This window comes from Phyllobates terribilis, unplaced genomic scaffold (genome assembly GCF_046119375.1).
Source record: "Phyllobates terribilis strain yellow unplaced genomic scaffold, ASM4611937v1 Scaffold_3__8_contigs__length_932513732, whole genome shotgun sequence".
Taxonomy (NCBI): Eukaryota; Metazoa; Chordata; class Amphibia; order Anura; family Dendrobatidae; genus Phyllobates; species Phyllobates terribilis.
In genome coordinates this window covers 265905960-265931020 of record NW_027362763.1, presented here as the reverse complement: position 1 = coordinate 265931020, position 25061 = coordinate 265905960, and the positions used below count along the sequence as shown (strand labels likewise).

Sequence of the window (25061 nt, the reverse complement as noted above, 5' to 3'; positions counted from 1 at the left end):
AACGTTACTGGAGTATCAAAAAGCACAAGGTGTGCGATACTCAGGGACATGGCCGAGGTAAGGAAAGCTGAAAAACGACCACCTTTGAACAAGAAACATAAGATAAAACGTCAAGAATGGGCCAAGACATATCTTGAGACTGATTTTTCAAAGGTTTTATGGACGGATGAAATGAGAGTGACTCTTGATGAGCCAGATGGATGGGCCAGAGGCTGGATCAGTAAAGGGCAGAGAGCTCCACTCCGACTCAGACGCCAGCAAGGTGGAGGTGGGGTACTGGTATGGGCTGGTATCATCAAAGATGAACTTGTGGGACCTTTTCGGGTGGTGGATGGAGTGAAGCTCAACTCCCAGACCTACTGCCAGTTTCTGGAAGACAACTTCTTCAAGCAATGGTACAGGAAGAAGTCTGTATCGTTCAAGAAAAACATGATTTTCATGCAGGACAATGCTCCATCACATGCATCCAACTACTCCACAGCGTGGCTGGCCAGTAAAGGTCTAAAAGAAGAAAAAATAATGACATGGCCCCCTTGTTCACCTGATCTGAACCCCATAGAGAACCTGTGGTCCATCATAATATGTGAGATCTACACCTCTCAGAACAGTGTCTGGGAGGCTGTGGTGGCTGCTGCACGCAATGTTGATCGAAAACAGATCAAGCAACTGACAGAATCTATGGATGGAAGGCTGTTAAGTGTCATCATAAAGAAAGGTGGCTATATGGAGCACTAATTTTTGGGGTTTTTGTTTTTGCATGTCAGAAATGTTTATTTCTAAATTTTGTGCACTGATATTGGTTTACCTGGTGAAAATAAACAAGTGAGATGGGATTATATTTGGTTTTTATTAAGTTGCCTAATAATTCTGCACAGTAATAGTTACCTGCACAAACAGATATCCTCCTAAGATAGCCAAATCTAAAAAAAAAACACTCCAACTTCCAAAAATATTAAGCTTGGATATTTATGAGTCTTTTGGGTTGATTGAGAACATAGTTGTTGATCAATAATAAAAATAATCCTCTAAAGTACAACTTGCCTAATAATTCTGCACACAGTGTAAAAAAAAATTGTTTTCTTAATGAAATGTGATTCCATAGTGCCGAAATAGTAAAAAGAAAATCCCCTCAAAAACTTTTTTGGTAACGGTGCAAAGGTAACGACTCATAAAATAAAGATAAAATGATATTTATGCAGCACAGTGTTGTACAAAATTTGTTGCAAAATTGAAAGCAATTTCTTTTTCATTTTTTTTTTTATTATTCACTCCCCAAAAAGGCTATAAAAAATTATTTAAAAAAATAAAATAAAATCAGTGGTTAGCACTGCAGACTTGCAGTGCTGGGGTCCTGGGTTCAAATCCCACCAAGGGTAACATCTGCAAGGAGTCTGTATCTTCTCCCCATGTTTGTGTGGGTTTACTCCGTTCTCTTCCTCCCACACTGTAAAGACATTCTCATAGGGAATGTAGATTGTGAGCCCAATGGGGACAGTGATGATGATGATGTATGTAATGATCTGTGGAAACCGTGTCCCTCCCACATGCCATAGATTGGTGCTTAACAATTGGATAACTTGCAGATTGTAGCAACATCTGCTTCCTTCTCAATCTGCATCACCTTACAGCTTGTCAGTATAAAAGAAATATTAAGATTTATTTATTAGCATGGCGTCACTGACATACAGCTTTGTGAGGACTATGCGATTAAACTTACTAATTAAGCATATACCCATGGTATATCTGAAAAGAACATCAACACGTTTCATTTATGGTACGAGCAGAACTGTATACCTTTTTTAAGTTTGTGTTAGGATGGTGTATTCAGGTGATAGGGCTGCTAGGTAAATTCATTGGAAGAGCAAAGAAAACAGTAGAAAAAAATAGAAATCACTGAAAATTGCCTACAGGTTGTATGTTTTGCTGCTTGTCAAGCTGGGGACTGATTCCAGAGACATGAGGAAAGAAGTTGCTTGAGGCGTTTGTAAAAATGAGATGAATCAAAGTATATATCAATATCAGAACACAGCTCTGCCATTTCAGCCCCATGTAAGAGCTCAAACGCTTTCCATACATACAGCAAGAACAGACTGCACAGACTCGCCATACACTTATATACACAGTGTATAGTATTTCAATATTAGCGCTCGCGATTACGTTACGCTCCCTTATAGATGACACTATTTCTGACATTTACCACTAGAAGTGGAAAAGAAATTTAAGAACTTTAGGTGCAAAAACATTGCGTTAAAGATCAATAGAAAAATATAAATATTCAACTAAACATAATTAGTGTGTGCATGTGCATCAAAATCAGATCTGCCATATGTTGCGCCTTCACTTAAATCCCATCACAAATTTCAAACAGAAGAAATGGAAAGCTGCAAATATCTGGCGACGACCAGGCTCATCTATTGTTCAGATAAAATGGGAAGGATTTTAGTGGGCATATTGAAATATTTGCATCAGAATGATTACCATGCTTCAGAAAAAAAATATATTACAGTATACATACAGTGGCTTGCAAAAGTATTCAACCCCCACCACCCTCCATTCATTGGCTTTTTTACCTATTTTGTTACAAAAATATTTAAACACAGGTTGTAGTGTAATTCAATTTGTGTGTGATGCATTCGCACTTAAAAGTCTAAGTTGGCAAAGTGAAGTGAGAAAAATATAGGCATAAATTAAATAATTTATGGGATCAAATAACTAAAAATTGGCATGTGCATACAATGGGGAAAATAAGTATTTGATACACTGATGATTTTGCAAGTTTTCCCACCTACAAAGAATGGAGAGGTCTGTAATTTTTATCGTAGGTATTAATTGCACCTGTTTGAACTCATTACCAGCATATAAAAGACACCTGTCCACACGCTCAATCAATCACACTCCAATCCTCACCACCATGGCCAAGACCAAAGAGCTGTCTAAGGACACCAGGAAAAGAATTGTAGACCTACACAAGGCTGGGATGGGCTACAGGACAATAGGCAAGCAGCTTGGTGAGAAGGCAACAACTGTTGCCACAATTATTAGAGAATGGAAGAAACACAAGATGACTGCCAATCTTCCTCGATCTGGGGCTCCATGCAGGATCTCACCTCGTGGGGTAAAGATGATTGTGAGAAAGGTCAGGAATCAGCCTAGAACTACACGGGAGGACCTGATCACTGACCTGAAGAAAGCAGGGACCACAGTCTCAAACATTACTGTTAGTAACACACTACACCATCATGGATTAAAAAGCTGCAGGCCATGGAAGGTCCCCCTCTTCATGTCAGCACATGTCCAGGCCCATTTGAAGTTCGCCCATGACCATCGGGATGATCCAGAGGATGCATGGGAGAAGGTCATGTGGTCAGATTTAACCAAAATATAACTTTTTGTTATCAACACCACTCGTCGTGTTTGGAGGAAGAAGGAGAAGGTGGAGTGCAATCCCAAGAACACCGTCCCAACCGTGAAGTATCGTGGGGGAAACATCATGCTTTGGGGGTGCTTTTCTGCAAAAGGGGCAGGACGACTACACCGTATTGAAGGGAGGATGGATGGGGTCATGTATTGCGAGATTTTGACCAATAACCTCCTTTCCTCAGTAAGAGCATAGAAGATGGGTCGTGGCTAGGTCTTCCAGCATGACAATGACCCGAAACACACTGCCAGAGGACACCTAAGGAGTGGCTCCACAATAAGCACTTAAAGGTTCTGGAGTGGCCATGCAAGTCTCCAGATCTAAACCCAATACAAAATCTTTGGAGGGAGCTGTACCTCAATGTTGCCCAGTGACAGCCCTGAAACTTGAAAGATCTGGAGAAGATCTGTATGGAGGAGTGGGCCAAAATCCCTGCTGCTGTGTATGCAAACTTGGTCAAGAACTACAGGAAACGTCTGACCTCCGTAATTGCAAACGAAGGTTTCTGTACCAAATATTAAGTTCTGTTTTTTTATTTAATCAATTATTTAATGCAATAAAATTCAAATTATGTAAAATTCATGCAATGTGATTTTCTGGTTTTCCTTTTTAGATTCTGTATCTCACAGTTGAAGTGTACCTAAGATCAAAATAACAGACCTCTCCATTCTTTGTAGGCGGGAATATTTGCAAAATTGGCAGTGTATCAAATACTTATTTTACCCACTATATGTATTCACCCCTTTTGCGAAGGAGCCCCTAAATATTTCTGGTGCAAGCAATTACCTTCATAGGTCACATGCTTAGTGAAAGGAAGTCCACCTGTGTGCATTCTAAGTGTCTGTCAGTATGTACACACCTTTTCTTAAAGGGCACAGAGACTGCAACACCATTAAGCAAGAGGCACCACTAGCCAACAACACTATGAAGACCAAGGAGATCTCCAAACAAGTCAGGGACAAAGTTGTTGAGAAGTACAAGTCAGGGTTGGGTTATAAAAAATATCCCAATCTCTGATGATCCCCTGGAGCACCATCAAATGGAAAGAATATGGTACCACAACAAATCTGCCAAGACAGGCCCGCCCACCAAAACTCTCAGCCTGGGCAAGGAGGGCATTAATCAGATAGGCAGCACAGAGACCAAAGGTAACCGCAAAGGAGCTGCAAAGTTCCCAAGCAAAGACTGGAGTATCTCTGCATATGACCACAATAAGCTGTACACTCCATAGAGGTGTTTTTTTTTTTTGAAGATTTGAAGAGTGGGCAGAAAAAAGACTTTACTTATACACGAAACTTGAAAAGCTCATTTTGAGTTTGCCATAAGGCATGTGGGAGACTTCTCAAATGTATGGAGGAAGGTGCTGTGGTCAGAAGAGACCAAAACTGAACTTTTTGACCACCAAGGCAAACGCTATGTCTGGCACCAAACCTATACAGCTCATCACCCCAAGAACACCATCCCCACAGAGAAACATGGTGGTGGCAGCATCATGTTGTGGAGATGTTTTTTCAGCAGCAGGGACAGGGAAAATGCTCCGAGTCGAGGGGAAGATGAACGGTGCGAAATACAGGAATATTCTTGAGCAAAACCTGTTTCAGTCTGTCAGTGATTTGAGACTGGGATGGAGGTTCACCTTCCACCAAGAAAATGACCCAAAGCATGGTGCGAAAGCAACTCTCGAGTGGTTTAAGGGGAAATGTGTAAATGTTTTGGAGTGGCCTAGTCAAAGCCCAGACCTTAATCCAATTGAGAATCTGTGGTCAAACTTGAAGATTGCTGTTCACCAGAGGAAACCATCTAACTAGAAGGAGCTGGAGCAGTTTTGCTTTGAGGAATAGGCAAAAATCCCAGTGGCGAGATGTGGAAAGCTCAGAGACTTATTCAAGACGACTTGCAGCTGTAATTTATGCAAAAGGAGGCTCTACAAAGTACTGACTTTAGGGAGGTGAATAGTTATGCACACTGAAGTTTACAGTCATTTTGTCCCCTTTGTTGTTTGCTTCACAATAACAAGAAAACCAAATGTTCTTTAAGTGAACTGATGCAATCCCTAAAAGAAAACAAAAACTGAAATTCCAGGTTGTGAAATAACAAAACACGAAAAATGGCAATGGGGTGAATTCTTTTGCAAGCCACTGTATATGAAAATTCGATACACATTGAGGGCTCTTTCACACGTCAGTGTGTCCACTACGTGTGGCAACAGTTTCCACACGTACTGGAGACACTGGCACACGCAAACACATTCAAATGAATGGGTCTGCGCACATGTCAGTGTGCTTCCACCGACCGTGTGTCCGTGGGCAAAACACGCTGACATGTATGTTTTTGGACGACAGCAAGGATCACATGAACCCATTCAAGTCAATGGGTCCGTGTAAACATGTACCGCACATGGATGCCATCCGTGTGACACGTACCGGCGCTTGGGAATCAGTGTACAGTTAGCGCTGTTCCCAAGCGCCGGGTGCTGAACGCTGCCCTCATCATAGTCCCCTGCCGGCGCTGTGATCAGTACCAGCAGGGACAATGATGAGAGTAGTAGTGTCTGCTCCCACAATGTCCACCTGTAAATATAAGAAAATAAAAAAAAAATCACGTGGATTTTGCTGCAAACTACACATATGCGAAAAAAGATATCTGTAGCCTATTTTTCCATGTGGACAAACACTTCCACTTAAATGGAATGTATCACCGAGCTTTTGCAAACAAATCTGAGAGCAGTATAATGTAGAGCCAAAGACACGGATTCTCGTGAAATGTTACTTACTAGGCTGCTTGCTGCAGTTTTGATAAAATCACTGTTTTATCAGCAGGAGAATATCGATGGAGTACTAGTACATCTTCTGCCATGCAGTCCTCCATATTCTTTAGCTCTGTATAACCACACCCCCACCACTGATTGACATCACTGTGTACACTGCATAGGCAGTAAGTTGCCAATCAGTGGTGGGGGTATGCAGAGCTCAGCAATCAGACAACTGATAAATCTACGACTGTTTTTGTATATATATATATATATATATATATATATAAAAAACTGCAACAAGTAGTCCGGTAAGTGATACATTTGATAGCTCATCGGGTGATCGGCAGCTTGTTTAGACTGCAGAACTATCATGAAGGAACATTCATGCGTTTGTATTCCACTTATGGGCCAAGACAGCTGTTGGCATGTTTTCAGTTTTGCTTCAATTCTTTGTACATTTAGTGACGTTTCCCCAACCCTTTCAGCTGTGCACCTTGTCTATTTAGCTTTCCACAGGCAGCGGTAAAACACAGTCAGACCCAGGTTCTTCTCAACCTGATTGGGTACACCTTGTCGCGGTCGGATGGCTTTAAACGTTATTGATGAAAACGAAAAAATTAAACTAAGTACCCTATGTTTTTTACATTCATTGCTACTATTTATTTACTTACTACAGGGTATACAGTCATGGCCAAAAGTTTTGAGAATGACACCAAAATTATATTTTCACATGATCTGCTGGCCTCTGGTTTTTATTAGTGTTTGTCTGATGTTTATATCACATACAGAAATATAATTGCAATCATATTAAGAGTACCAATAGGTTATATTGACAGTTAGAATGAGTTAATGCAGCAAGTCAATATTTGCAGTGATGCCTCTTCTTCTTCAAGACCTCTGTAATTCTCCCTGGCTTGCTCTCAATCAACTTTTGGACCAAATCCGGACTGATAGCAGTCCATTCTTGCATAATCAATGCTTGCATTTTGCCAGAATTTGTTGGTTTTTGTTTGTCCACCCGTCTCTTGATGATTGACCACAAGTTCTCAATGGGATTAAGATCTGGGGAGTTTCCAGGCCATGGACCCAAAATCTCTATGTTTTGTTCCATGAGCCATTTAGTTATCACCTTTGCTTTATGGCAAGGTGCTCCATCATGCTGGAAAAGGCATTGTTGGGCGCCAAACTGCTCTTGGACGGTTGGGAGAAGTTGCTCTTGGAGGACATTCTGGTACCATTCTTTATTCATGGCTGTGTTTTTAGGCAAGACTGTGAGTGAGCCGATTACCTTGGCTGAGAAGCAACCCCACACATGAATGGTTTCAGGATGCTTTACAGTTGGCATGAGACAAAACTGGTGGTAGCGCTCACCTCTTCTTCTCCGAATAAGCTGTTTTCCAGATGTCCCAAACAATCGAAAAGGGGATTCATCAGAGAAAATGACTTTGCCCCAGTCCTCAGCAGTCCACTCCCTGTACCTCTTGCAGAATATCAGTCGGTCCCTGATGTTTTTTCTGGAGAGAAGTGGCTTCTTTGCTGCTCTCCTTGAAACCAGCCCTTGCTCAAAGAGTCTCCGCCTCACAGTGCGTGCAGAAGCACTCACACCAGCCTGCTGCCATTCCTGAGCAAGCTCGGCACTGCTGGTAGTCCGATCCTGCAGCTGAAACAGTTTTAAGATATGGTCCTGGCGCTTGCTGGTCTTTCTTGGGCGCCCTGGAGCCTTTTTGACAACAATGGAAGCTCTCTCCTTGAAGTTCTTGATGATGCGATAGATTGTTGACTGAGGTGCAATCTTTGTAGCTGCGATACTCTTCCCTGTTACGACATTTTTGTGCAGTGCAATGATGGCAGCACGTGTTTCTTTAGAGATAACCATGGTTAACTGAAGAGAAACAATGATACCAAGAACCAGCCTCCTTTTAAAGTGTCCAGTGATGTCATTCTTATTTAATCATGACTGATTGATTGCCAGCCCTGTCCTCATCAACACCCACACCTGTGTTAATGGATCAATCACTAAAACGATGTTAGCTGCTCCTTTTAAGGCAGGACTGCAATGATGTTGAAATGTGTTTTGGGGGTTAAAGTTCATTTTCTGGGCAAATATTGACTTTGCAAGTACAGTAATTGCTGTTAAGCTGATCACTCTTTGACATTCAGGAGTATATGCAAATTGCCATTACAAAAAATGAAGCAGTAAACTTTGGAAAAATTACTATTTGTCTCATTCTCAATACTTTTGGCCATGACTGTATAGTACAGACCAAAAGTTTGGACACACCTTCTCATTTAATGATTTTTCTGTATTTTCATGACTATGAAAATTGTACATTCACACTGAAGGCATCAAAACTATGAATTAACACATGTGGAATTATATGCTTAACAAAAAAGTGTGAAACAACTGAAAATATGTCTTATATTCTAGGTTCTTCAAAGTAGCCACCTTTTGCTTTGATGACTGCTTTGCACACTCTTTGCAATCTCTTGATGAGCTTCAAGAAGTAGTTACCGGAAATGGTCTTCCAACAATCTTGAAGGAGTTCCCAGAGATGCTTAACAGTTGTTGGCCCTTTTGCCTTCACTCTGCGGTCCAGCTCACCCCAAACCATCTCGATTGGGTTCAGGTCTGGTGACTGTGGAGGTCAGGTCATCTGTCGTAGCACCCCATCACTCTCCTTCTTGGTCAAATAACCCTTACACAGGCTGGAGGTGTGTTTGGGGTCATTGTCCTGTTGAAAAATAAATGATGGTCCAACTAAACGCAAACCGGATGGAATAGCATGCCGCTGCAAGATGCTGTGGTAGCCATTCTGGTTTAGTATGCCTTCAATTTTGAATAAATCCCCAACAGTGTCACCAGAAAAGCACCCCCACACCATCACACCTCCTCCTCCATGCTTCATGGTGGGAACCAGGCATGTAGAGTCCATCCGTTCACCTTTTCTGCATCGCACAAAGACACGGTGGTTGGAACCAAAGATCTCAAATTTGGACTCATCAGACCAAAGCACAGATTTCCACTGGTCTAATGTCCATTCCTTGTGTTCTTTAACCCAAACAAGTCTCTTCTGCTTGTTGCCTGTCCTTAGCAGTGGTTTCCTAGCAGCTATTTTACCATGAAGGCCTGCTGCACAAAGTCTCCTCTTAACAGTTGTTGAAGAGATGTGTTTGCTGCTAGAACTCTGTGTGGCATTGACCTGGTCTCTAATCTGAGCAGCTGTTAACCTGCGATTTCTGAGACTGGTGACTCGGATAAACTTATCCTCAGAAGCAGAGGTGACTCGGTCTTCCTTTCCTGGGGCGGTCCTCATGTGAGCCAGTTTCTTTGTAGCGCTTGATGGTTTTTGCAACTGCACTTGGGGACACTTTCAAAGTTTTCCCAATTTTTCGCACTGACTGACCTTCATTTCTTAAAGTAATGATGGCCACTCATTTTTCTTTATTTAGCTGCTTTTTTCTTGCCATAATACAAATTCTAACAGTCTATTCAGTAGGACTATCAGCTGTGTATCCACCTGACTTCTGCACAACACAATTGATGGTCCCAACCCCATTTATAAGACAAGAAATCCCACTTATTAAACCTGACAGGGCACACCTGTGAAGTGAAAACCATTTCCGGTGACTACCTCTTGAAGCTCATCAAGAGAATGCCAAGAGTGTGCAAAGCAGTCATCAAAGCAAAAGGTGGCTACTTTGAAGAACCTAGAATATAAGACATATTTTCAGTTGTTTCACACTTTTTTGTTAAGTATATAATTCCACATGTGTTAATTCATAGTTTTCATGCCTTCAGTGTGAATGTACAATTTTCATAGTCATGAAAATACAGAAAAATCTTTAAATGAGAAGGTGTGTCCAAACTGTTGGTCTGTACTGTATATTCATTGTCTTTAATGATGATTATCTTTGTCTGTTAATGGCCACAGTGTGACTGTGCACCTACATATTATACTTCTACCTACACGTGTGCTGGCTCATATTTTCGGTTTCACTTTCTATTCATGCTGAGAGTGTGTACATATGTACAGTTCTCACCATAAATGAGTATACCCCAACATATTTGGCAGAAAAGCTTTAGTTTACTTTCAGAATCAACATATACTCCCAACAAATGTGGGCCTTTGATTGCAAACAAGGTTTGCTAAATTGCATACCCAAAAAAAAAATTTTCAAGATCATGTTGCAAAAATGATTACACCCCAATGAAAGTCTTCGGAGCAAAGCTAAAGTTTAGACTACAAAATTCTAATTAAAAAGAATTCAACCACAGGTAAGTCTAATTATTTATTAATCAGGTGTCCAGCAGACAGTTGACTATAAGGTACTACTTAAAGAAAACCCCTTTCCATTTCATGATGTTAGAAATGGCCCCACATGGAAGAGAAATGTCATAAGAACCGAGAAAGAAAATAATTTCTTTACACAGGAAAGGTGAAGGCTGCAATAAGATCAGAAAAGCTTTACTTATCAGCCAGAATACTATTGCAAAAGTGATACAATAATGTAACAAAGATGGAAATGCAACCATGTCACAGAGAAGTCTATCCAGGCTGATGACAGAAGTTATCACCTAAACAGAAGCATCTTCTGATGAGAAGGATAGAAGAAAATCAACATGCAATCTTCATTACATTTAGCTAAAGAAGAAAGCCAAACTGGGATGTTTCTCATAACACAATGTAGTGTACATTGCAGAGGAATGGCATGCATGGGTGTTATACATGAAAAAAAGCATCTCCTAAAGCCCATGCACAAAAAAACCCACCTACAGTTCACCATGGCCCATGCAGACAAAGAAAAATACATGGTGCCTACAGTGAAACATGGGGTTGACATTGTCCTTTTGTGGGGCTGCGAGTGCTCTTGGTGTCGGTGAGCTACATTTTATTGATTGTATCATGAATTCACAGATGTACTGATTTACGTTGAAAGAGAAGATGCTACCAGCACTTCCTGCCCTTGGTAGATGTGCACTTTTCCAACATGACAATGATCCAAAACACATATCTAAGGCTACTGATGCATTTCTGAACAAAAGGTGATTAAGTGGCCAAGTGTGTCTCCTGATCTGAACCCAACTGAAATGCCTATGGGGAATTATGACGAGTCAAGTAGAGCATCATTCTCCATCCAGCAACCAGGCCGTAAAATAAGTCGTTCTTGAAAAAAGGAAAAAGATACATGTTGCAATATGTTTCTAACCTGTTTATTGCATGCCTAGAAAACAATCTACACATGTACACACAGGCACATGCAAAAATTTGCACAATACACATACCCACAAGAAATATTCACAGTTTGCACACAATTACACACGTGGTCAAGATTGTTCGTACCCCTCGTTTAGTGAAAGAAAAAACGACAACCGTCACAGAAATAATTTGAATCTGACAAAAGTAATAATAAATTAAAAATCTATGAAAATGAACAAATGAAAGTCAGACATTGCTTTTCAACCCTGCTTCCACAGAATTTGTAAAAAAAATTAAACTCATGAAATATCCCTGGACAGAAATGATGGCACCCCTGAAAATAATGTGACAAAAGGGACATGTTAAATCAAGTTGTGTCCACTAATTAGCATCACAGGTGTCTTCAATCTTGTAATCAGTCAGTGGGCCTGTAAATAGGGCTACAGATACTCACTGTGCTGTTTGGTGACATGGTGTGTACCACACTCAACATGGACCAGAGGAAGCAAAGGAAAGAGTTGTCTCAGGAGATTAGAAAGAAAATTATAGACGAGCATGTTAAAGGTAAAGGTTGTAAGACCATCTCCAAGCAGCTTGATGTTCCCGTGACTACAGTTGCACATATTATTCAGAAATTTAAGAGCCATGGGACTGTAGCCAACCTCCCTGGACGTGGCCACAGGAGGAAAATTGATGACAAATTAAAGAGACGGATAATACGAATGGTAATAAAAGAGCCCAGGATAACTTCTAAAGAGATTAAAGGTGAACTTCAAGCTCAAGGAACATCAGTGTCAGATCGCACAATCCATCGTTGTTTGATCCAAAAGTGGACTTCATGGGACACTACCAAGGAGAACACCATTTTTGAAAAAAAATCATAAAAAAGCCAGCCTGGAATTTGCCAAACTACATGGTGACAAGCCACAAAGCTTCTGGGAGAATGTCCTATAGACAGATGAGACAAAAATGTAAATTTTTGGCAAGGCACATCAGCTCTATGTTCACAGATGGAAAAATGACGCATATCAAGAAAAGAACACTGTCCCTACTGTGAAACATGGAGGAGGCTCTGTTATGTTCTGAGGCTGCTTTGCTGCATCTGGCAAAGGGTGTCTTGAATCTGTGTAGGGTACAATGAAATCTCAAGACTATCAAGGGATTCTAGAGAGAAATGTGCTGCCCAGTGTCAGAAAGCTTGGTCTCAGTCACAGGTCATGGGTCTTGCAACAGGATAATGACCCAAAACACACAGCTAACAACACCCAAGAATGGCTAAGAGGAAAACATTGGACTATTCTGAAGTGGCCTTCTATGAGCCCTGACCTAAATCCTGTTGAGCATCTTTGGAAAGAGCTGAAACATGCCGTCTGGAAAAGGCAACCTTCAAACACGAGACAACTGGAGCAGTTTGCTCATGAGGAGTAGGCCAAAATACCTATTGAGAGGTACAGAAGTCTCATTGGCAGTTACAGGAATCGTTTGATTGCAGTGATTGCCTCAAAAGGTTGTTCAACAAAATATTAAGTTAAGGGTACGATCATTTCTGTCCAGGCCTATTTCATGAGTTTATTTTATTTTTTTAAATTCTGTGGAAGCAGGGTTGAAAAGCAATGACTGACTTTCATTTGTTCATTTTCAATTTATTATTACTTTTGTCAGATTCAAGTTATTTCTGTGACCATTGTGGTTTTTTTTTTCATTAAACGAGGGGTGTCAACAATTTTGACCACGTGTGTAGCTTACTTTATGTAGGATTGCTAGAAGCAGTGAAAAATCAGCAGCTGTAGCACTCTGGATGCTAAACAATCCTCATTACACTTTTTGCTCTGACAGCAATAACCAAAAAGATAGAAGCTCTGAGTGTGAGGAGGCGCTAAGGAACGGGGAAGTTTAAGGAGGCACTGAAAGCACACAATGTAGCTACTATTGTCATCTTACAATACTGTGTTACAGATGTGTTCAGCAGCAGTGCCAGCGACTGAGGCCCACCGGAGAATACGGAGGTCCTCCAGTGGGCAATCCAATGCTGATCATTGGGCTATGTCTAACACAGCAGCTTTTCTTTATTCCAGTAAATGCAGCTCTGTCACTTTAATTGGCGACAGTGGCAGACGCATTCTTGGCCCCTACACAATATATGGAGCTGTGCAAGAAACGATGCACCAAGGTCCTTTCATCAGATAATCTGTGGGGGTGCCAAAAATCAATATTGATGACCAATAAGAACGAGTCATTAATATTAAATTCCCAGAAAAAAAAAAAGAAAACCTAAAGTTTAGCTGCCACCAAATTTAACAATACAAACTGCTTACATAATTATAAAAACTTCATGAAGCTGGTGTACTTACTTTTAAAATCCATGTCATAATAGCTATATAATCTTCTGTGAAAAAGTTTCCAAGCTGGAGCCGGATTCATAAAATGTCCAGACTATTTAGCCATTCTGACAGTGATTTTTAAAGTAAGTACATCAACCTCAATAAATCTAAGAGGTCTATGAAATAACATTCATGTTAAAAATAATACTAGCTGGTACTCACACTCACCAGGTCCAGTTCTGTCTCTCCACCTCTACCCTGGTAATTATTGGCGGTAGCCATGACATCATGTCAGGAATACTGCGTTCCATCAGTACAAGCCGCTGATCCTGATATTACTTCTGCAACCGATAAACAATCGCCAGAGTAATATTAGAGACACAGACGGTGATGGTCCTGGGGAGGACGAGTGCCAGCTGAAGATATTATTTTTAACACAGGTAAGCCGATGGCAAGTAGAAAGGTAAAGTCGTAAAATCTGCTTTAACACAGACAATAATATAGAAATTATGATAGTTGATTGCAAGGGCTGTCCCAATATGTAACACTTTTTTTGTTGTTTTTAAAGACAGAACTTTTATAAAATCTGAAAAAGAAATGCCTCATGGTGAAATACACTCCCCGGTTAATTTATTTAACTTGCTTTGGAATCCAGTTCTTTTCTTGTGACTCTGTTTTTTTGCTGAGCAAATAGGACTGTAATGATGCCTTGTCCATTAGAGACAGGGGAGCTACAGTTCACAGAAGCGCCCTACGCAGATAAGAGGTCACCAAGAGCGTTCATGCACATCCTGCAAAGAAAAATACTGTAAGAAGTGTCCAGTAGCAATGAGGTATCACCACCACAATATCATGGCTTATGTTGGGTGGTCATTAATTCCTTATAGAAAATCTAAGAGGTTGTTCACTACTTTTACACTGATGACCTATCCTTGGGTTAGGTGATCAATGTCTGATTGGTCGGGGTCTGACACCCGGCACACCTGCAGATCAGCTGTTAGCCGTGTTGGCGGCGGCAAGAAATACTCAGTTGCGGAGCTGCTCCGTCTTCTGGTAGTGGTCACCCTGTGTACTACACATCCGCCTCCTATTGATTTGAAACAGCAGATCGGCGGGGGTGCCGGGTGTCAGACCCCAAACGATCAGTCATTGATGACCTATGTAAAAATAAAATGTTTGTTTAAGTAGTGGTCAACTTCTTTAATAATATTTGCAAATTTTCTTATTTTACATACAAGGATAATGAGCCATCATATTGATTTTGGAAATACCCACTTCGTTTTTTGAGTCTCTCTACATTTACCTATTCTGCATTTACGTAAACACTATTTTTCTATCTGAAGCTTATGTATTACTAGACCCATAATCTAAGGAAAGTCATTACGGAGTTTACACGTAAACTGTATAGCGAGCGGGTCACTGCCTGGCACCTAGGGGATAGTTACCTACAGTTAGGAATATGGTAAAGATAGGCTTTGAAATGTATGAAATCTTGACGTTGGCCAGATGATTCTTTTGCACATAAATCAGCTTTATGTTCTGCATGTCTAAACCTTTTGTACTGTACAACTGAAAAGTGTCACAGGAATATACAAAGCTGGTCAGTGTTCTGCTGTCAGTCTCCATTTCATATTCAGTACCAGCTGCTGACTTGATCATTTTGCATATCTGGAGACAAAATAACCTGCTTAACTGAGCCGTTCTTAGACAAAAAAAATGGCATGCAAGAAAGTAAACCAATGATCCTATTAGTTCCAGCAGACTTAAATCAGAGTCTCTACGTATGTGGTCCTTCCAGACACATCTGTCATCATCCATTCGGATTCTGTAGTAAGCGGTCTCTTTTCCTTTATATGTTAGTTAGCTGAATACATTTGAATACTTTGTTATTAGGTCCAAGTACATTATTCCCATTAAACCAGGGCATAGCTCATACGCTGAGGATTCGGTGTTCTAGAAACTGTATCAAGGATAAACACGGCTTGCAAAAACAGACCACAAAAATTCGATGATAGCCCCTGGGCAAATATTACACTGGAGAGAAACAAGCAGTAAGGCTAAAGTAGATACATTGCTCCAAAAACTTTATTCTTTTATTTTTATTATAAATAAGTAACAAAGGTATAGATATTCCATAAGAAAACAAGACAGTAATAACAGTAATCTATAATGTAATATTACAATGTTACTACGCTACTGTACGACATGCCATTATTCCACTGTGAATGGCCGTGAGCACAGACTCTGTACTGTTCTATAATGAAGTCTCATGAACAGCTTTACTAACACCCAAGTGGATTGGCAAGTGACAGAAGCTCAGCTAAATCCTCTGTTTACACTGGAGATTAGCAGGGTAGGGCTTGGGAAGCAAACTGAGCTGTCCATGGTCAAGGGAACCTGCTCCCTGTCAGCCTGTAGGGCACAGAGACAAAGCTTGGTCCAGGTAGGAAGTGACCCATAAACCTAGCCCTACCAAGGATTTATTCAAAGCCAGTCTGCCTCATAGAATCTCCATATGACCATTAACTGGCCTGCAAGGCCTGCCAGGAGGCCTAATTACAGGTCTACAGAGCCCAATAACAAAGGCTGAAGAGATTTAGTCGAGGGATGATCTGCTTTATACTGACTTGAGAGAGTCCATATAGAGAGTGTGAAATAAAGAGGTTTAGCAGACGATTTCCCCTAGGGATGCAGCATTATAAGCCGGGCAGGGAAACCAGTCCACTTCAGATGAGCTTAAAGCATGCCACCCTCTCAAAATTAACATTCAGCCACGGCTTGCTTAACATCTGCTTAAACATGGGAAGTAGCTGTGATATTGTTAGCCTGAGCAGAAGAAGCTATTCTTGTAGAAAAATATTCAGAGATCTGAGTAAACGGGCAGCATTTTGAGGCTGAGCCTTTGACTACTCTTAAATGAACTGGAGGCTGGTGTGAATCCCCAATTAAGCCATGTTCCCTCACATGCACAGAAGTGTCAGTCTGCATACAAAGTCATGGGAAAACATGGCAGCCACACTTCTGTTATCCCATGTCATTGCAGTTTTTGTTCCTCTAAGCTCTCTCTGCCCCTTTTCTTTATAGCTTTTCTCATTCTAATGATGCCATTAATTAGGAAATACAAAAAATGTGAGATAATTTCCCCAAAACTACCTTGGATAAACAGGGATGGGCAATTGAGAAGTGTAGTACTAAATTAAAGGATCACTATGTGATGTGAGAGGTTAGGTGAGCATTATAGTGGTATGGCGCCATCCCACAGAATGGCTACTGTCACTTACCTGGGTGAGAGGTGCCACCAGGATGCACACGGGAATAAGACGAGTCAGCAGAGGTAGTGTGATGATCAGGTCAATGTGCTGCTGGAAAAGCTCAGGCTCTGGCATTAATGTGGGCAATACTTATACTGTTACTGTAGGTGCTATGTGTCGATATGTTTGCCAATGGCAGACTAATTGCTCCATGCCACACCGCAAACACAGTTTAGTAATCGTTTCAGAAAAATTATAAGGTTGTTTAACCCTCGAACGCATGACCATAAAAATCTACTTTTTCACATACCTGGGGCCTTTTAGGCCCGTGTGCAAATAACATGGAATAACTCAAACAAAAATGACAAACAACTATATACCTGAGGAATACCTAGAGTTTCAAAATTCTAACTAAAGTAATCTTGCAGAAAATAGAAAACAATTAACAGGGCGGGCCTGCGAGGCCCCAGGTATGCGTTCTAGGGTTAAGATGTTGACTCTTCAATGTAATCCAGCTTCTGATCCGTGTGTTAGAAAACTAGTCTGACTCCTGAAAACTCAACCTCAAAACTTAAAGGGGCTGTCCACTACATGGACAAACCTTTCTTACATGCCCGAGACCACAGAGTAAAGTAAGAAAAGCCCCCACTCCTATCCCACACCAGTTCTGTTCCATAGATATTGGTGCCAGGTCTCCAGGCACTTGTGTCACGTGAGCACTTCAGCCAATGAAGCCAATGAGCAGCTGATCGGCTGCAGCCTTTATTATTTTATTGGATATCTGCTCTGACAGATTGGCTGCAGCACTCACATGACATGTTACGCAAGCACTGGTGTGAGAGGGGTGTATAAGCTTTTCCTATTTTACTCGGGAGACCTGTGCATTAAGGGCTCATTCAGATGTCAGTTTTTCACACATAGTACTTGCACATGGTTAAAATCTATGGAGCTGTTCACATGTCCATATATTTTCATGGACTGAGTAGTCCTCATAAAATCATGGAGACATGTCTGATTTTTATCAGAGTCCTGGCCCAAACTCAGGAATGCAAGTCTATTGGTCCATGAAAATTATCAGACAGAACTTGAGTGCAATCCATGTACTGTCAGTTTTTCGCAGAAAAGAAAAGCTTGAGAAAGTCATCATTTTTTTTTGTAATCTGAGAAAAAAACTGAGTAAGCGCGAACCAAATAATGATGATAAAAACACTTCTAAACACAGGTTTTTTTGCATACAAGAAAAATCACAAACATTTGAAGGAGACTTTAGAAGGGGTTGTTCAAGTAATAGACAATCACTTTAAAGGACTTTAAAGTCCACTGCTAAAGTCTTAGTCCCACATACCACAGGACATCTTCAGAGATCTCATGGTGTGTATGCATCTAAGGAGTCAAAGCTATTTCAGTAACATAAAGGGACACAATATTATGTAGAATGTTTTGATGTTATGGATGATTGGTGTATACCATATACCAGAATTATTTTACCAAAAGTAGGAGTTAAAAGCCAAATGCAAACCAATTTAAAATGAGCGTTTGGCGCGGCCACAGTAGGAAAATGGTAAAAAATGGAGTGTTGATAAAAATATCTCTGATGTTAAACATTTTTTTTTTTTTTTATTATTATTAAAAACAGAATCTTGCTAGCATTTTATTTCATTTTATCTTTGACACTGTTTGGGATAAATGTTGTGGTCATGTAGACTTTGTGCCGACAAATAATTATAACAGTTTCAGCTCACTCTTTTCTGCGTAAATGTACAATACATTTTTCTGTTATTTTAGTGTTTTTTGCCTTTTCCATGAGTCCATATCCAACAAATTTTTGATTTATTGATGTGTTCAGGATGTAAACTGTTGAGAACAATTGTTATTATTAAATGTGTGTGCTTTTCTTGTTAATTAATAACTCCAAACATTCCAATTGTGGAGATGTATAAATGAGTCTAGATCTCCATTTCATCTCCAGGCACCTGAGGAAGATTGTTAGCAGCCAAAACTCATTGTGTTTTTCTCTTTTTTTTTTAATGAAAAAAAATTTAACAGAGGAGATATTTTTGTCAACCCTCCAGTTTTTACCATTTCCCTACTGTGGGAGCACCAAACACCTGGGCTCTCACCGCTCCCATGCACTGCTGGATCTCCATTGGAGGGACTTCCTACTGAACACCAGGTTGGCTGCACCTCATTGAATCTTGGGCAAACAACTGGTGTTTTGCCTCAGTTAGCACAACCCATTCAGGTGAGCACACCCCTAAATGTTTACACCAATTTACTACGCTTTGATACCACCACATTTCTCTCCTTTTCCCCAAGGGATTTCCATTAATGTATAGACATACAAAGGGCATGCATGTTGTATCCAATGAAAAGGTAAGTAACAGACAACATTCAGAAATCCCTTCCATCCCTACTGGCTTCACTGCTATCTTATTTTGTCACCAGCCTTTATGATTTGTAGAAACAGGCACCTGCTCCATTATAGTGTTATAAAAACCATCTCCATGGCTTGATTACTTGGTGGTCACATGCCTCTGTATGTGCTTTTTGGGCATAGACCAGTATCAGCATGGGTATACAATAACTGAGCTGTAGCTAGGCAGTCCCATGTACAGCAAACTGCTATGCAATGTGTAATTTCTAACTTTTGAACAATTTGGGCTACAGCTTTTGTGTTGAATTAGATAAGGGCTATGTTTTACTCCCAATGCAGATCAATAAGCCCTGGGCCCCTCTGACCCAGTCATCGGTCCACCGGTTGTCCCTCTTAGGACCACGTTTGGTAAATGCTGACCACTGCATTACAGGAAGACCACACACCACCTGCTGTTTGTCAAGGCTTTGACCCAGTTGTCTGCCCATCACAATTAGGTGTTTGTCAAAATTGCTCAGATCTTTACACTTGTCCATTTTATCTGCTTCCAACACACAAATGTTAAAAGTAAACTGATATATCCCACCTCTTGACGGGTGCAGTACCAATAAAATGAATATATATAGTGTACAGAATATATACATTCATATATGTACACACACAGTATAAAACCTTGCTAAATATATGCACAGTCTTAACTTCAAATTCTTTTTAAGCATTAAGGTATCAAAATATTTTAAAACATTGCTTAAAATCCAAAGCACTGAGGCCAAAATGATATATATCTCATTGTATTTTTAATACATTTCAAGGTGTTAAATTAGAGAAATGAGGGGTGACAGCTATGTGAACAATAAACAAATTGTTCTTTTTGAGGGCCGGGCTGTCACATCTACTTTATAATTATACGCTTCAAAAGCATATTAAAGATATGGAGAATAATGCATATATTTGAAACTGAGAAATATAACGCTATTTGGAAACTTTATTGGAAAAGATGGGAATATTTTCTAGAGCTACCACTACACAATCTCCCTTTAACAGGGATTAAAAAGAAATATATAATAAAATTGGTATATTCAAGTATAATAAACTAATGTTCTACGGTATAAAGGAAGTGAATGGGGGAAGAGACTAGAGTGCGAGTGTTGAGGTAATAGCAGAAATTATCAATTTGATTTTTTCTTATTTCTTGTAAGTATATTGTAAGTACTTGATTAAGCTGAAATGTACTACATTTATGGCAAGACTGGATGAAAATTGAACTATCAATTTTTGGTACTTCGGGTATGTATAAAACATCAATATATTGATACAGACCATGAAAGTACTCATTTGACAATATACAGTAATTAAAAAATAAGGGTTAATGGAAATGCGAGTTGCGGCTCCTCTTGATTAATTATACGTCCGAAGGCGGGGCAGAGACGCCAGCGCTGATTGTGTAAATCTAGAAGTGGGAAACAGCGTACAATAGGGTGATGCCCTATGGAGGGAGAATAGGAGGGTGCTGGTTGCGCTCACATGGAGTTATGATAGGCACAACTCCTATGTAGGCATGAAGAAAAACAGATTTTGCTGTCCAGAGCTGGTGGAAAAATCCTCCAGGAGATATTGGATCCAGTTGGATGAACACGTTGGTGGGCTGCGCTGCTGGAGTAAATCAATTCTGCAGAAATGATAATGAGAAGAAGGTTTTTTATTCACAACGCGTTTTTTTTTTTTTTCACTTGATAAAGACACCGGCACGGCGTTGAAATGCGTTGTGAATATACAAACCTTTTTCTCATCATCATTTCTGAAAAATGTATTTATTCCAGCAGCGCAGCCCACCTACATGATCACTCAACTGGAGCCAGCACTAATTGGGCGCACGGCTCACATGATATAACCTCACGTGATCCCTGTGAACCCGAGTGCCGACAGCGCTGGGACGCCGCCGGCATCGGAGGGGAGCGCTTTTATTTTAACGGGGCGAACATTCAGATCGAGAAGGGGATGGCCTAGTAGTGGACAAACCCTTAAATATGGAGTCTTAATTATGAATAACACAATATGTGGTAGAGGGGCCTTTAAGCCCCTTCAAGTACCAGGGCTCAGATGTTCTCTCTGCCCCCCTTCAGCTAAAGTCCTGCTCAGAACAACCACATGGCTTCTATAGGATATGGGGATATCTTACAAATCTCTTTGCATAGTCCATTTCAGGTACTTTCACAGATACCTACTCCAGTCTTTATAAAAAATATATCAGCCAAACCATTCTTAGGTTACCCCTCAGGTCAGAATGGCTGCATACAATAGAAATGAATAATGAAAAGGGTCTACTTTCCACCATCCACCTTATGTAAGTTACTTAGTCTTTCAAGTTGTGAAAATGATCAGCTAATTATTTGCGACTTTTGTATGTATTTCAGTCTATATGATTGCTACACCCAAAACAAATGCAAATAATTCCTTACTTTCTGCTGCCATTGTTCTTGCAAATGAGTTTCTTTTCTTTTTAAAATAATGATACAAATAGACTTTGCAGCAGTGCCAGTGCATAATACAGCCTTATAATGAGGTGTGTTACAGAATGAAGTTTCGGCTCGGTAATTATTTCAGGCTCACAAATGTAAACCTTCATCTACCATCACTCACCAGCAGCTTGGAGAACCATCTGCAGCGTTGCTTTGGCCTGTTCAGCAGGAGACTAAAAACAAAGACAAAAAGCATATTTACCATACATTATGGTACTAATCAAAGGCATAGTGTTTTATACAGAAGACACCGCACTGAGCTAGACCAAAACATCTATAAAAGAACATATCCCTCCTAATTTCTATGCAATATCCAATATTTGAAAAGACATTCACTATTAGGCAACCTCCCCATGTTTTAGCCCCAACCTATGCTGCCACTATTCCATTTAATTGTTAGGATGCTCTTACTTCTATCTAATGTAAATTACTGCACGCCTCTCTTACTAGTATTTATCTGTTAGAAAAAAAAATTCAACAGAATAGAGGTAAAATATAGCAAACACTGAATTACATTATTCAATTACATGACTAAATTTACCTAAAATTCATAAAATTACACCCCTTCTAACTAAATCATAAAAAAAGGATTGTGTACCCTCTGTTAAACAAGAAATCATCAAAAAAAACACTGCATTACCCACAGACCATTATTTGCTGGAAATTATTTTGGATAAACCCTTAAGTAATATTACTTAAGGGTTTGTCAAAAATCGTTGATCATAAAGAACAGAGCTTATTTTTAATAACTATTCACATTTTTCGTTTACATAGTTTTGTTAGAATTTAGATAAATTAGAATCATTGGAAAATACATACACTAATTTTAGGTCTTAAACTTGCAGTATTGCTACCGTTGCCCTATTTTTTTCTGCAGTGTTCTTATTAGCTAAAGATCCCTCTATATAAAACAAGTACGGAAGTTCTGGAAAATATGAGCTATTGACGAGCCATCTTTTTTTAAAATTTTTCATTTGTATAAAATGCTATGCTGATGAATTTCATACTCTATTCCTCAATGAGTTGGAGCTCAGAACTCCATATTCTCTGCATCCCTTTTCATTGCTATATAGTTTAAAGGGAACCTGACGGGAGGTTCATGCAGTCCATACCACGAGCAGCACGTATCAGACAATGCCTGCTTTACTGCCGCTGTGTATGTCTTAATCTGAATTGCTGCGGTGCTTCAGAGAAAACATACTTTGAAATCTGGCAGAGCATTATGAGTCTCAGATGGGTCCGAGGCAAGTCCCTGCCAGGATCTCCCCAACCCGCTCTTCTAGACCGGCTGGTATGTAGCTATGTGTGTGTATATGGAGAGACCTACTATAGAATTCTATAGCGTTACAGAATGCAGCTTAAATTTGTTAGTGTCACGTTTCTGTGGTCAGATAACCCAGGGCCAGGGCCTCTTTTCCTGTCCCTAACGCTAGGGGCGCTCTAGCTATCTCTGCTCCCCACGTCTGATGGTGAAGATGCTGGGGCCACGTACCTTGCTGAACTCCCGAATCAGTCCTATATCTGTCTCCCTCCCCCACCCAGGGAAGTGGGGAGTAATAGTGTATGTATATACACAAAGAGACGTACAGGGATAAATGAAAATACCAATCATACAAATATGCACTCGCAGACAACAGAGGGGAACACTAAGGAGATAAGGAAGGGAAACAAAATAGGAGAGGAGGAGGATTTGCACACAGCTGAAAAACCTAGCAACAATCAAAGATAAACGCTCCAAATGCCTCTACCAAAAACAGACTTCACCAGGCGGTACAAGACTTAACACTGGCAATTCAGATTGCCAGAGGCAAGTATATATAGGAGAGGGGAGTCACCAATACTGAACAGTTGAGATCATCCAAACTGGGAAGTTTCAGAGACTCCAAGCTGAACAGATTAACCCCTGCACGGCTAACAAAAACCTGCACCATTTAATATATAGGAGAGGTGCTTGCCTAACAAACAGGCAATCCCAGCATGTGCTGCATATGTCTACCACCGCAAACCATGCATCTGCAGGGAGACAAACATATTACCAGGGCATGCCGAAGATACTTGAATAACACTCCAGCATGCTCGGATAGCATGTTATCAGAGCACGTTCGCTCAACACTACTAGTTATAAATGGAGAGACCTGTCAGTCTAGGGGACCGCGGGCAAGGAAAAGCCACTGGATACCAGCCTCGGATAAGTCATCTGAGACACATTCCTAAACTAGCACTTTATAGTATGTTTTCTCTGAAACACTGCAGTGGGACTCAGATTCATGCTGCACATGGATCGGGTAACATGAATCTCCTGTCTAGTTCCTTTTAAAAGATGAAATTTTTAGGTGGACATTTTAGAAAGTAACTGCCTTTAGCCTCAAACCTGGATGTATAAATGATAAAGCTCACACAATTTTATTATTAAAATGAAGTTCCCAATTACGACATTTATGGCAGATTAATGGAATATGCCACCAATTTCCAACTGGTAAGTCAAACTGATGTGACCCCTGGCCTAATGGCCAAGCATACAGCCTGAGAAAAGAGAGCAGAGATATTCTAGTAAAGCTACCACTTTGCACTTTGTTCTTGGCAAAGGTCACAGCCAGTCACTTATGGCACAGCCTTGTAAGTACCTCTATGGCTGTAGATATATGGATCTGGGCGATTCATGATATGGCCTTCACATAAAAAAAAGAAACAGGTTAACAGCTGTGTACTTCCACCAATGTTCTGCCTTTAAAAAAATGGCTGTACTGGATATGAAGAAAAGCTGGTGAACACAACAGTGAAATAATGTTTGAAAAACAAATTTCCTTTAGCCTTGAGATGCCTTTGAAATATTGCAGAGTCCGTGAGTCGTTCAAGAAGTCTTATGTTATAAAAGCTCCAGAAAATATTATATCTTTTTACATAAATATATATATTGCCTTCCACATATAAACCATTTTAAAGTTAAACTTCAAAAGCCAACAAAACGATATGAGATTACATGTTCTTCATTTGTGTAAAATACTGCAGCAGAATGTACCTTTCTCTGGCTTTAATCTAAAGCTTATCTTCGACTACAGTATGGAAATACTAAAGCAGTTAGCTAAAAGTGAAATATTACATGAAACTGAAGACAACGATATAAACAATCAAAACTATGCAATATTAAAATCTTCTTGCCCGCAATCAATACAACTTTCTTTAAAAAATAAATAAATAAAAATTACGCCCAAAATTAGCTAACAAGTT

The 25061-nt window shown here is 40.2% G+C and overlaps 1 protein-coding gene across 1 annotated transcript in view; it reads right to left on the bottom strand.

Moving 5' to 3' along the window:
- Positions 1–25061, bottom strand: part of RSRC1 (arginine and serine rich coiled-coil 1) — a 350138-nt gene that overhangs the window by 168084 nt on the left and 156993 nt on the right. The window contains exon 6 of the mRNA XM_073674789.1: positions 21955–22006. Coding sequence (XP_073530890.1) covers positions 21955–22006 — 52 coding nt within the window. The remainder of the gene's footprint in view (positions 1–21954; positions 22007–25061) is intronic.